The sequence below is a fragment of the Drosophila rhopaloa genome, unplaced genomic scaffold (genome assembly GCF_018152115.1).
Source record: "Drosophila rhopaloa isolate 14029-0021.01 unplaced genomic scaffold, ASM1815211v1 contig_115, whole genome shotgun sequence".
In the NCBI taxonomy this organism is placed as follows: domain Eukaryota; kingdom Metazoa; phylum Arthropoda; class Insecta; order Diptera; family Drosophilidae; genus Drosophila; species Drosophila rhopaloa.
This window is the reverse complement of record NW_025334990.1, coordinates 7,089,005-7,103,162: the sequence shown is the minus strand read 5'-3', so window position 1 is coordinate 7,103,162 and position 14,158 is coordinate 7,089,005. Positions and strand designations below refer to the sequence as shown.

Sequence of the window (14,158 nt, the reverse complement as noted above, 5' to 3'; positions counted from 1 at the left end):
AAAGTAGTTCCATAAAGTAAGAATATTTATTGCAATATGAGGGATCAACTCGGCAAATCCTTAATAAATATTGTCCACAAAATAATACTAACTAACTAAAGATTAGGTATTTCAAGATTTGTCAAGATCCATCCAGCCACTTGGCACCTCCTTATCGCATATTGCATTCCCTTTGCGTAATGCCAAACTCACCCTTAATGATTATTTGCGGAATTTTTATTACAAGCCAAGAAAACCAGGAACGCGAGGGCTGTCTCAAGTACAATGAGACCCGAGTTCGGCCTGTTTTAATAAAACCTTCTCCACGCATATTCCACGCTTAATTTAGAGCAAGAAACGCGGCCCAGCCCAACTCATCGCAATTTCCCTTCGAGCGATACGAGAACATAAATATTGCTTTATGCGCTGGCACACTCGAATCGGCCCTCCCTTTTTTTCTGGCCATTCCATTCTTGGCCCTGTTTTATGCATGCTAATTTGTAATATGCATGTTCCTCGCTTTTGATCAACGCATGCGGAGGAAATATTTTCGCATTTTTCCCATTTTCCATGCGTAATTTTTCTTCTTGGCAAATTTGCTTTCGGAATTTGGCGCGTTTGCCAGCAAATATTGCTTTGTTTCTACTCATTAGGTTTGGAGTTCGGGGTTGGCAATTTTTTTTTCTTTTTTGGGGGGTTCCCTTTCATAAAATATGCGAAAGAATTTTTTTTCGGTCCTCATTTTGCTTTTCATTTGTGCCTCATTTAAATGGCAATTTATTGCGCCCTGCGACAAGACTTTAAAGGCAGTCAGGAATTTTCACAGCAGCTGCGCTAAATTGCATGTTAAATGCTTCCCAGCTCCACCCTAAAAAAAAGGCGATCTTGAGCATTAGATAAACGTTTTTGAAATGGATTTGCCGGGGGTTGAAAAGAATTAAAAACTTCAAAGTCCTCGCATAAGGAAACCCAAGGGAATGTCTGGTAAATTGGTAAATAGTTTAACCACCAACTGAAAAATACTTTGAAGTACGATTTGGGATTTCGAAATAATTTGATTTCAACTGGCAATTTGGTAGAAGAGCCCTCTCACTTCGATTTCCGATTGATTTGCTGGGTAAATATGCCAACTTTTCCTAATTATAAGCAAGCCAAATGGCTCAGTTTCCTGCTCACAAAGGGGATGTGCATTTGAAATAGTTATCCTGCAGAGGCCAAAGAAAAACATTTGCCCGACTGCATTGCCAGGAACTTTCCCCACTCATTACTGTCGTCCTTGCCTCATGTTGTCAACAGTTTTGTGTCCTTTTCGGTGTGTTGTCTTTTGCACAGAGCGCACTCAAGCATTAATTTTTACGCTTCAATTTTCCTACAAAACACACACACACACATACAGACGCAGTCGGAGCCAAAAAATTGTTGACTAAATTATAATTTTCCATATGTGCTGCCTGCTCTATTCCAATCTCTGTGTGGGTGGCTGTCTGGAGTCGTTAGTTAAAATATGAAGTCAGAAACTTGTCATCAAAAACACCCCGGGAAGCTAAAAAATGGCTGCCAAGGCTGCATGTGAAAACTTTTCAGACAGTTGCAGAAATCATTTTTGGCCATTTCCATAAGCGGGAGCGAGTGAGACGGGCATCGTGTGAGCGGGATAGCAGCAGCAGCAGTGCTGCTCAAATGTCCTTTTTCGGACAGATCTGGCCTTAAAATAGCCTTGCCACAAAAACATTGGGTTTTACCTAAAAAATGATTACTGGAAACTATATTCATTACTTTTAAATTTTAATTTCAGAAAATTCTTCAATAAAATGTATAAAAAAAAGTATTCCCAACATAGGTTTTTGAAATAAAATCAATATACGTTTAAAGACAGGAACATTATAAAATCATTGTTTAATTAAAATATATATTTTTACATATACAAATTTTTACATATATAATAGATAATTTAGACAATTAAAGTTTTGGTTCTTCTTTTATTATAATTTTGTAAAAAAAATGCTCTTTTGTTTCCCTCATTTTTTGTTGTCCGATCTGTCCTGCTTTTGAAATGGGTAGTTGTCAGCTCTGGTGGGTTAACTTTTGTGGGGTTTTCGGGTTGTCTGCAGCTGCAGCGGAAATGAGCTGAAAAAGTTGTGCAAATAGACGCCACCAGACGTGGCAATGTCGCCAGAGGTCCAGCCGACGTGCCACCCACTTTTTCGACCCCGCCGGATGCGAGCAGTAAAACAAACTGACAGCCTTGTGTGTGACCTCTTCGGGGACCGAAATCAAGACCAATTCCCGCCACTTGACCAACTCGCACTTCGTCTGTAAAAATATTAGCAAAATGCATTTGATTTCCGTACTTGAGCATGCAAATTCCGCGCCACAAGACGTCGAGTGGTGCCAGCAGGAGGAGATTGGCTGGTTGGCTGGTTGGTTGGGTAGTTTGTCAACCCCTTCGGAAACGCAGCCACCAATTGTGCCCAGCGGCAGCCGCATTTGCTGGTTTTGCACCAAACTAATAAGCGGCTGCTGAGTTGCTCTATAACGATGTCAACCCCCCGCCAGTTTTGGCCTCAAGTGGATTACGGCGACGGGGAATACAATTTGCCCCCGGGCAAGGCGCTGATCTTAATGGGTTGAGCAGACTGAAATGGTCCGATTTTAATGCCCCATTGCAGATGTCAAAATTAGTATGTGCCCCATCCGTTTTACATGGGATAATGAGCTGTCCACGCTTGCCTTTTGGGGTCGGTCAACGGCCTGGCATAACTCAAATGCATATTTTAATTGCATTTCACTGCCCAGGAAGTGCATATAAAAATGTCGGACATTGTTCGCAGCCTACAAAGTAATTAAACGCCGTCGCCGCAAAGCTAATAAAAATGTCAAATGTCAGACGATAAAGCATAGGCCTGCTGCACGCACATCCAAAAATACACCCATGTCGGGGGCGGTGGGCGGTGGGGTTTATGGTGGGCGTGTCTGGTTGGCATTCGCCATAACCGCAAACATTGGCACCGTTCGCCACTGGACACACACAATTTTATCAGGCGCCTACGTAAATGTGTGGGGTAACCGAGGGATCCTGGCGCCAGGTGCGGTCTGCTTTTCCGGGGGGAAGGGGAAGTGGAGCCTCCCTGGGGTCCTTTAACCCCTTAGCCTTTTGGACACAGTTACTGCGTTCTCCTGTTTCGAGAAACGTACGTAAATACACCCAGCTCTCTAGTTGAATTTTTGAAATATTTTGGCATATTCCGGAGGAGAGTGTGTTTTTTTAACCAAAAAGCTTGAAGGTTAGAAAAAACACTTTGCCATAAATTGTTAAAAACTGAAAGACTTTTTCATTAGTCTTCTCAGAGACTTTTGTTCAGTTCGAGTTCGAAGTGCGTGCACCTTTGAAATTTTACATAAAAACCAATTCTTGGCTTTAAAAATGTAATCAAGTTAACATTTAAGGGATACATTTACATTTTTGGAGCTTTGTTTTAAAGTGTCAAATTTAATAGAGATTATATTTATACAAAAAAACAGTAATTTATAAAAGAAATTATAATAATCATTCATAGAGGTAACTTAACACAATGCATAAGAAGGAATTAAATAATTCCAAATATATAGTTAATTTCCCAAACTATTAAAAAATTCTTAAAAATAAGTTTTTTTGCCAGCAGTGACAGTTCTTCTTTGTGCAAATAAACACTAAATGAACGTTCAATTCCATCAAACTTTCGTATTCCTCTCGACTTCACTTTCTTCTTGTTTAACCATAATTCTGTGTGTTTGCCAACATCACTTAAAAGTTTTCTGACATCTCACTTTCACGGCCCAACGTAAGCAAACAAAAAATGCAAAAATTTATTAAATTTACAAGTGGCAGGTAGCCTGGAAAACAGAGTGAGATGGGATGGGATGTAAAGAGTCCTGGCAAGTTGCAAGTTGCCAAACTGCAGGACAGAGCCGGGCCAAAACCGAAAACTTTAAGTGGCACATGTGAAGCGATTTTTGGCAACTTGTGCAATTTGCAATAGCTGCAGGGGGCAAACAGGGGGACTGTCTCAAATTGGGTTGCTGTTTCATACGATGCTGTTCATTCAAAGTTCGGTTCCATCCAAACACACACTCACACACACACACACACGTTCTATTTGGCAAACTTTGTCGGTCCCGGCCAAAGTATCTACGTATCCGTGTATCTGCAAGTTGCAATCTTGCTGCCAGGCAAAAGTTGCCAACCAGCCACTCATTTGATATTGAAAGTGAAAGAGCATATTTAAATACGTAAACTATGGTGGGGTGGGGGAGGGGGGTCCATGTGTGGGGTCCCTGCATTCAGCTTTACATGCTAGCTTAATTTGTGTTGACAACATTGCCAGCCATAGAAGCGCGCTTTGTAAATTTTCAAGATTTGGGTTAGAGATATTTACACGAGTGTGTAGGCAAGCACGGGCACACACACAAACACTTCTTTTGAAAAGAGGTGGAGAGAAAAGATAACCCTGATATAACCAGAGCTGCACTTTACCTCCACCATATATCAATCTCGGCTTGGTCCTTTCGCCACTTAGAGGTCATTGCATCATCAAAGTTTGTTTGGTCACTCTTAATGGCCCAGTTCTGCCCTTTCGCATTTTGTGGAGCAGTCCAGTTGTCCCCGAGCAATTGACTTTGAAGTCGACATACTTGAAGGGATTTCAATTAGGAAAAGTAAAGCATACTGAAGGTGTTCTCGAATTGACAAGTACGCTTATGTTACACGGAAAAAAACAACGAAGTAAATAGGATTAATCGATAGACTTCTGGATGTGACCTGCAATGCTATTCAATTGTCATTCACTTTGTATTATCTTTAGAAAATCAGAATCCTCTTTATCAGAAAACGACTGAAATTGAATTTAGCACAAAGAATCTGAAACTCAATTAAACTTATACATTAATAATCCGACAAACTTTCATATATTCGAAATATACTTAAAATTGAACAAGACAAATGTTAGAACTGAACGCCAACCTCTTAAAACTTCTAGACTAGCTTGAAACTAAAATAAAATGTTATACAAAAACTGTTTAAGATGTTTAAGTATTAACTCTACTTTCTCTGTAAAACAAAGGCAATTCCATTTAAAATTCTCAACGCCGCCAGGCAGCGCGTCTTAAAATCGCCCGGAAAACGCGTGCTTCGACTTACAAAACCAGAGCAAACCACACAAACACAAGATGACTTGGTGAAGTTTTGCAACCTTTTGGCTAAATACAAGCGACACGGCACCACCACTCAGTCCCCTCATTAATTTTTGAGCAGCTTAGGCTGGCCCGAAAAGTTGCCAAACTTAAGATAAATGCCGAAAAGGCTCGGACCTGGTCCAAAGTCGCATCCTTCACTGGGTTAACTTGTCATCGCGGTAATCAATAATTCAGCTGCCACCTCGCAGACAATAAATTCAATTAAAAGCGCCCAAAGGTGGCCCCTGTGCAATTGGCAATCGGCAAGTGACAAATGGCAAACTAAAAGCAAAAACAACCCGCTAATCCCTCTTTGATTGCTCAGCCCGAGCACGTAATTTCAATTTGAGCCCCGGACCCTGTTCGTTTTGTTTTGTTTTTTCAACGCCCCGGCAATGATTTCAGTACACAACGAGCCGGGCCAGGCGGTTGGTAATTTTATTTGCAGCTTTTTGCATTAAGTGCACACAATGTTTATTAATTATTCAGGGGCATAACATGGAACAAGGCAAAGGCCCCTCCTCCTCCTTTCCGGACATCCCCGTACCCGTATCCGGATTCGGACCCGAGTCCAGTTCGTACTGCTCCTCGGGCAACCATTGCATAATTAAATATTATGATTGTTATTTTCACTTGCTGCCTGTCGGATTGCTGTTATCTTAGCGTTTACCACCCGCTCTCTTCCCATGGAGCTCTGCATACTTAATAACAATTGCCGGACTCTCAGCCGGAATTCAAGGTGGAGCATTAGCCCCATGGGCATGTTTGCCAAGCTGTTTATATCTTCTGGCGCCGCTCACCTGAATTTGTTGGCTCTAATCTGAGCAGCTTCCTTGGCATTTTGGCACTTGCAAGTGCCCATTAAAATAAAATCCACAGAGAGTGATTTTAAATCAGCACGACTATTTACAGAGGTTTTAAAACTATAGCTACGAAGAACCAAAATCGCTTTATTTATTGGTTATAAAGGTTTTATTCTTACTTTACAAGATTATTAGTCTCAAAGAATTACAAAGGGTTAATCGTCTTTTTTCAGATAAGACCTTTTTTCAAACAATATATACCTCAAATTACTGTGTACTTAAAATTAATTTAAATAATTGTTATTATTATTAATCGTATGCCCTAATATTCTGAATAAAAAATTGTTTTGGAGATATCATATGCAAATATGGTTATTAGCATTTCAGAAACACTAGATTGTAGTTATTCAAACAAATTTTATAATATTAAAACATTTTCAAACATAAAGTAAATAAACTTTTCATGAGACTCAGTCTCTAATAGTTTTATATGAATAAGAGTTAAAATTATTATTTCATACCCCCATTTAGAAGCCACTTTTCGGAACAAGTTTCTCGTTCCGCGTTTGAGACCATTCAAATGTGTTGCTAAATTCGGCTGGCTTAATGTAATTACATGTTGCTTTGGTCCATTGCCCGAAGAGTTGCTTTGGCGGTACCTCTTTCCTCGTTGGCCCAATGAAATTTGCATGTTTTTGCCCACTTTCGGGCACTAGACAACTTTTCCTGCCGGCATTTACAGCTGCAACAGCTGAAAATAAATATTTAAACAATAACAGCAACTTTGCATGTTCTACAATTGTTGCAACAACAATGGAAAAAGGAAAAGGGGAGCAGACGCAGCGAAGTCCTGCAGTCCAAAATAATAAAGTTTTACGGCTGAAAATTACTCAATTCCCGTTGCCCGAAAAAGTTAACTTAATTTTTCGTAGTTGCCTTTTGTGCGAAAACTTTGCAAAGAGGTGAGGCAGCATCAACAACGGCAGCAACAACAACAACAGAGGAAAACGTTTTACAACACTTTAGCCGAGGAGTGGTGTGGTGGATGCTTTTTGGAACTCAGACTTCACCCCATTGATTGCACGTCGCTGAAAGCTGTGTTGTCCTTTTTTCCTCGTCACTGCATAAAATGCGTTTGCATTCCCTGGGAACGAGGACAGTGTTGGAAAGTGCCCTCGAAAGCAAGAAAAGAATAATAACGAACGCAAAAATAATTGAATTTTCGCATTCATTCGCGAGCTGCAATTACTTGGGGGAAAGAACTTTTCACTGCCTGTCCTGCCTGTTTTCGGGACTTGTTATTGTTTCTTCTGGTCTTGGTTCCTCCCCATAAATTGAGTCTTTGCCAGCTGTTTTTTTCCGTGATGCTATTGGAATTTCACGCAAGGATTGTCTGGGCTTGTCCATACTATTTATAACGGATAGATTCAAATCATCCCCATGCCAATGCCGTTCCCCAACTGCGGGCAATTCAAAACTCATTTCTATTTGGCGCCCCCGGGTGGACCGAGTGGAAATCAAATTAAAAGTCGCACCAATGACCAAAGCACTGACCTTGGGGGCACAGTCGACAGCCATCCACCTGGGCTCTGTTCTGGGGTAAAATGCTTGCACACGGTTCACTGGCTGCAAATCAAAATAGAATTTAAATCTCTTTGAGAGACCGAGTGAATGGGATGCTGGGTAAGAGGCTCATGCAAAAATCATTTTTGGCTGTCAAATAAATTACACTTTTTCCACGGGGAGAGTGAGGAAGGGAAAGGGGGCTGAGCCGGGCTCAACAAAATGGCGTTGAACGCATAATTTGGCAGGCAGACACAACCCTGCCGCACTTGCTTTAATTGATTTTACAGTTAGTCGCCCAGGTCCCTTGCAAAAAGGGGTTTTTCTGGTTATAAATTTGCGAGCTTCGAACGAGTTCTTCGATTTGTTTTTGTTTGTGTCTGAACGAACGCCCGCCCGCCCAACACTCATTTGCACTTAACACTTTCGACCATTTTGTTTGCCAGGGTCGCCATTGCGGCACAAGTTTGTGTGGCAACCCTCCTTCCATTCCATAAGTCTCTGTCGCAGGGCGATGATGAGGAAAATTGCAAAATTTCGAGCCTCTCGATAATTAAATATGCTTTGCAACAACAGAAGAGCTGGCCAAAAAGAGAAAAACAGGGCTGAAAGGGTTGGCACATGTGTCTAATTGGATTGTCGCAGTGTTGGCCAACATCGTCAGGCCTTAGCATCTCACCGAGATAATCCCCGACCCTGGGCACACGGCCCACATAAGTTCCACAAAATTCGCTTTTGCGCAAACTTTTTAATGAAGTTTCGGCGTTCTTGGGCCAACTTTTCCTTTGGCCCCACGACATGTTGTCCTCTATTTATTTTGATTTTTCCCACTCCACGCCAAGCATTTACTTATCCAGAGGTGCAGATCGTCCTTGCGGGGTTGTGTTGGGTGGCTGGGCTTCTGTGTGGCAGTAAGTGGCACATTTGTCGGGTGATACGCTTTTAATTAGTGGCGATGGCAATGCTGATGGCAATGGCGGTGGCGGTAACGGTGGCCGTAAACTTTTCGCCCTGGCTTTAATTGCAGCTGATGCGAGGCGAAACAAACTTGGCATCGGAGTACAGTTGCGCCGGAATTGGCTTAGCATGTGTGAAGTGCTACGTATAGGGCTTACAGAAGTTTGCTTAGGGAATCTCGGTGCGAAAAGTTCTCAGGAGCTGGCTAACGAGGCAAAGCTGCGCCAACTGGGGGAGCAAAATCAGAAAAGTTTTCAAGAGCGATTCGGCTGCACTAATCCTCCCCGTTTCCAATGGCCATGCTCATCGCAATAAAATCACACAAATTGATCAGTTTTTAGTTTTCTTAATGTTCCCCGACACCTTTCAGATTATATTTGTAGGCTATCAACATTCAATGAAAGTTATTGGGAGATATATTTACGCTCTTCGTGTCTCAAAATCATTATCTATTATTTTGTAGGCTTATCAAAATATGGCATGTTCGATAAACGACACATTTAAGCAGCTCACCTATTTGTCAGTTGAAAATAACCAGTTATAAGATTATTTATTAAGAGTAACCTTCAAGGAGAGCTATCTAAACCCCGACATTGTTTTTTTTATTTTCAGGCGCACCCACAGTAATGGCTCTCAATGCCACGCCCATCGCCTATCCGGGATCGCCCCTGCACCTCAATGTGGAGTTCTGTGCCAATCCGCCGGCTCATGCCGCCCGCTGGTTGCACGGCGATCGGGTCTTCACGCCCGGGAATCAGTATGGCACCACGGTGCTGGCCTACGCGGTGAAGGTGAGTGCTGGGAATAAGGGGTAATCCGAAAGGGAGATGTAAACGACTTTCCCCTCATTCGCAGGATCTGCCCACGCCCTTCTGCAAGGAGGCGCGACTGACCTACGTGAGCATGCACGAACGGGTGCCGAGGACCTTCTACTTCATAGTGTCCTCGCCGGGCGGTGTGGCCGAGGCGGTCTTCAATGTGAACTTCACCAAGCGCCATCGGCAGCTGTCCAATTCCATTGATGACGACGACGAGGAGGAGGAGCTCAATCGGCCGGAGCAGATCCACTTTCCCGTCTTCAATCTTGGCCCTGCCAATGAGTGTGGCGGGTGGGCGGTGGTCTTAGCACTGGTTTTAGTCCTGGCAATTAGAGACAGGCATTAGATTAAGGTCGGATCGTGTGAAAGTAGAAGATGAATGAATGATTTCTTTGGGAGTGACTGACGCGTTTATTACACCGAATGTTCTATGTAACCTAACCCCTATGGCTAAGCATACGTATGGATTTACCCAATTACTCGACATTACCAAGTGGACTATGCTACACAACTACTACTCTTTATAGCAATATGTATGTGTATCTGTAACCAATTTAGCCAAACATCAAAATTGCCCTAGGCTAAGATCCCAGGCCCATCAGTATCCTTAAAAGAAGAACACTTTTCTAGACCCCCTCCCCTCAAAAGAGGAATCGACTCTTTAACCCTAAGCTATTCGAATATTTTTACTGTAACCCCTAGCTGTAACTGTATCGGTAACTGTAACCTTATCGCTGTATGTCAATGTGTATGAGTGTGCGCTTAACTTAAATGCCAAAGCCAGAAATCGTAAGGACAAGTTTACAATTCATTGGGAAAACATTGTTAAACGTTGATTATTACGAATACTTTATGTTCCTTTTCGATGACGAAGAGAGATCGAGAAAGTGACTGATTTTGTTAAATATTTTGAAAATGTTTAGTACTAAAAGCACAAGGAGAAGAACTTATAGTTTAATATTGTAAATGAAGAAGCTAAAGACGAAGTAATACTTACCAGGCACGAACAAATTCCTTCCATTTGAAAAATTTGCCCCAGAGCAAAGAAACTGTAAGATATTTTGGGAAATGAAATTAAGCGAATGATCAAAAGAGTTTTAACCTAAACAAATTGGGTTCTATTAAGCATTAAATCGCACCTTTTAGTTTCTTATGATTTTCCAATCGTTTGAAAGGACCAAAAACTAATCGTTTTCATTTACTACGAATATTTTTATAACACAAAAGTAAACATAATGATAGCCCCAAACACAAATGAGAGACCCTCCACATAAGCGATAATTGTATATAAATGTTCAAGTAGAGAATTGCTCAACCAACGGGGAAAACCAAAAATCTAAAATATATGATATAAAAAGTGTTAAATGTTGTTTGAAAGCAAAAGTAAAGCGATTAAAATATCAAATGTAGCGGTTCCACGAGTAAATTAAACAGTAATGTATGTAATATAACAGATCGCAGCCGCATAACTGTTCGATTACTAGCTATTGTAAAATATTTCAGTTTAAAGATCACCAAAGAGCCAGCGATATCGTTTGCTTTCCAAAGAATTTTTTGTACAAAGCCCAAGCTTTTGTAATTTATTTCTTAGACGATCTAAGCTTCAGATTATTCTATATCCTATGCGCAATAAATATAAATAATATATATCTGTAGGTTAAGCGATCAGTGTAAAAACCAGAAATACTTAGAAGAACCTAACGCCAATTTAAGCCACAGCAAAAATTACATTTGCAGAGTTCCAAGAATTCTGGCAACAGCGGAGAGCATTGTAAAATGATAAGTTTAAATTGAGATTTAATTAATAATTAATACGAATATACATATATGGTGGAGTATGCCCGCAAGCATATCTGTATGTGTGTACCCTATGTATAGTTCAGTTTAGTGATTTCGCTCCTTGGGTTTATTGTCAGCAAAAATTTGCGAATTGTATGAACAAAATAAGCAAACAAACACGTCGTCATGTTAACTAACAAATAAATTACTATACAAGTGAATGGTCAGTGCGTACTGTATTTATGATTCATTGTGTTGGTAATATTTACAAAATATTATTTATAACGAAGCCAACAAACAACAAACAAACAAACATATATTACTAAAGAAAATATTAGCTCCTAAGTGCAACACAAACCGAATGTGGCAAATTAATTTTAAACCAATGAGTAATTACGATACGAGAGACAGAATGTTCATCTGTAGTGCAAAATGTTTGGGAGAAGGGACACTAATAACCCATAAAATTACGAATACAAATACAAATACAACAATACGTGTTACAATAAGCAGAAACGGTTTACATATATAAGTCATAGGCCCAAGAGAAATGTAAGCAACCACCACCAACAACCACAACAAAAACACTTTTAGCCGTAAACGAAGCCTCGGAGATGGATATTGAGATGGAGATTGAGATGGCCAGAAAGTTCAAGCGAGGAGCAGAGCAGGCCGGATAAAACATAAAGCCCACAACAGAATCAAAATCTAACTCTTAAGCGACCCCGTACACTGCCCGGCAATGCAATAACTCCAAATTCTTGACTGGGGTCAGGCCACCCGGCCAGCAAACTGTTACATTTAAGCCAAAGTCGCAGGGCAAGTGGCCAGGTCAGGGCAGCCTGCCGAGGAAATTTACAAGTTTAAGTGACAAAGCAACAAAACAAAATAGCCAATTTAGCATAAAGTAAAACACAAGCCGAGAAGAATGCAAATAAAAATGCAGATAAAAATGAAAGGCGAGGGGAGCGGCGAAAAGAAAACCAAACAAAACACCACACAACACAACACAGAGAAATGAAAATGAACATGGAATAAAATTTAAAAGCAGAGAAATGCAACAAAAAGAAAATGGCTTTAACTTGGTGGGCTGTGGGTGGTGTGTAATGGGTTTTGGGTGTTGGGTGGTCCAATCCAAGGAACGTAAAAGCGGGAAAACTCCGCAGAGGAAACGCCAGCTTACATTCACACAATCAATCAGCAGGCAGAAACGCTCGTCATTAAGCAGCAATGGTAAAAACAGTTAAGGAAAAACAGCCAACAGTCGACGATGCAGATACTCTTGAGTGGGTAATCAGTAAAAAATGTAAATAACTTTACTCATTTCTTTTATGGCCATAACACTCTCCGTTTTAAGTAAACAACAAATAGGTGGGTATCGCTAGTTTAAGTTTAAGCTGTTAAAAAAAGTAGGAAGTCATTCAGTACTCTAGACCAACAATTAGCAGTAGATGTTATGTGTTAGCTAATGACGGATTATTACAATTTTTGAAACTACTTCATAGGTTAATTTCCGCTATAATAAAGTTGAAAGTCGTATAGCTTTTTTATTATCATTGGAACATTTTTCGGCCAGTGGAGTATAAGTTTATATTGCTTATTTTTCTAGTCACTGAAAAACAAATTGTATACCCTTGCAGAGGGTATTATTTAATAGCAGAAAATGAGACCTTATAGGCATGTTTATACACTCCTACAAATTTACAGCAAAAATCATATTAAAATAAAAAAATTTCTTTAAAACGGATCCAAAGGAGATTTTTGATCAAAAACGCTGGAAAATAAGGTAAAATTTTGAATGTTATACCTTGTTGAATTATTTATAAAATTTGCAATCGATTGGCATTCTCAGCTCTAAAATTTATCTTTAAACCAAATTTCGCAAAAAAATCAAAAATGCTGTAAACGGTAATAAGACAAAGTTTTCCAAATTAACTAGGAATTGATGGTTTAGGGCATCAGCTACACAAAGCAGTAATTCTTTTGTCTGTGCGTCGTATTCCGGGCTATTAAGAATAAAATATGTTCTTGATTGACATCAATAGGCGAGTTAAAGCCATGTCCGTTTTAACTTCTGCCCGTCTCAATATCTGTCCGTCTGTATCATACATCATAAATAAGCTATAGCTTTCATATATAAACTATAGCTTTCATATACAAAAACGAATTTTATCTCTTGTTCCCGTTTTCATTAATTTGGAATGCAGAATAAAAGTATATGCCTTTGTAAGAACAGTTTCAATTGGAGTTTCCTTTAAAGGCCCTCCGTTAAAAAGGAGTCATTTTTGAGCCCAAAGAACTCTTTCCATTCCACCCAATGTTTGGTGGAATGGAAAGTGTTCTTCCCCTCTGAAGTCCCCGAAGCAATCGGCGTGCTGAACCCCGACCTGAACGGAATGCCAATGACGCTTTCTGCCACGGGTGGCATGCAGTTCCAGTTGCAGTGGCAGTTGCAGTTGCATCAATGCCAATATCAATCAGGGGCCAACGAAAGGGAAAGGCCAGTCGAATGCAGCTTTTGGGTGACCGCAGCAGGCTCCGCTCGTTTTGTGTATGGGAGATTCCGGTTTATGGTTTGGATCGGTTTGGTGCATTGGCCCAATCCCAATCGCAATCCCAATCCCAGAGTTGCGTTGTCAACACCAGCAGCCGAATCAGCAGCAGCCAGCGCGGCTCTTGTTTATTAGTTGGAAATCAAAAGTCCATCGACACCGCAGGATTGTAATGGCCACACTGTGGACCTGGCTGCTACACTTTTTGGCCTAAAGAGTCGGGCAACCTGTTTGCCACACTATATGTGCCCGCTACAATCATCGATAACCAGGCCGGTTTCTGGCGCTAATGACAGTGAAATGCCTCCGATCTGCCGAGGCGCCAGCGAGATTACAGCAAGCGGGGGCGTACGGTACAGTAAGGCTAATGGTTGCATTAACTCGCGGCCACCGAAAGAAAGTACAAAATTATTTGCCTTGAAATATATGCTTAAGGCAAACTAATTTTCCTTAAATATAAACATCTTTTAATGTTTTTATTTAAAAAATGTTTTAG

The 14,158-nt window shown here is 40.7% G+C and overlaps 1 protein-coding gene across 1 annotated transcript in view; it reads left to right on the top strand.

The window, feature by feature from the left end:
* The window catches only part of LOC108053837 (irregular chiasm C-roughest protein), a 150,859-nt gene extending 138,771 nt beyond the window's left edge, over nt 1–12,088 (top strand). Inside the window, exons 11-12 of the mRNA XM_044459708.1 lie at nt 9,126–9,304; nt 9,369–12,088. Of these exons, the coding sequence (XP_044315643.1) occupies nt 9,126–9,304; nt 9,369–9,677 (488 nt within the window). The 3' untranslated portion in view covers nt 9,678–12,088. The remainder of the gene's footprint in view (nt 1–9,125; nt 9,305–9,368) is intronic.
* The last annotated feature ends 2,070 nt before the right edge of the window (nt 12,089–14,158 follow it).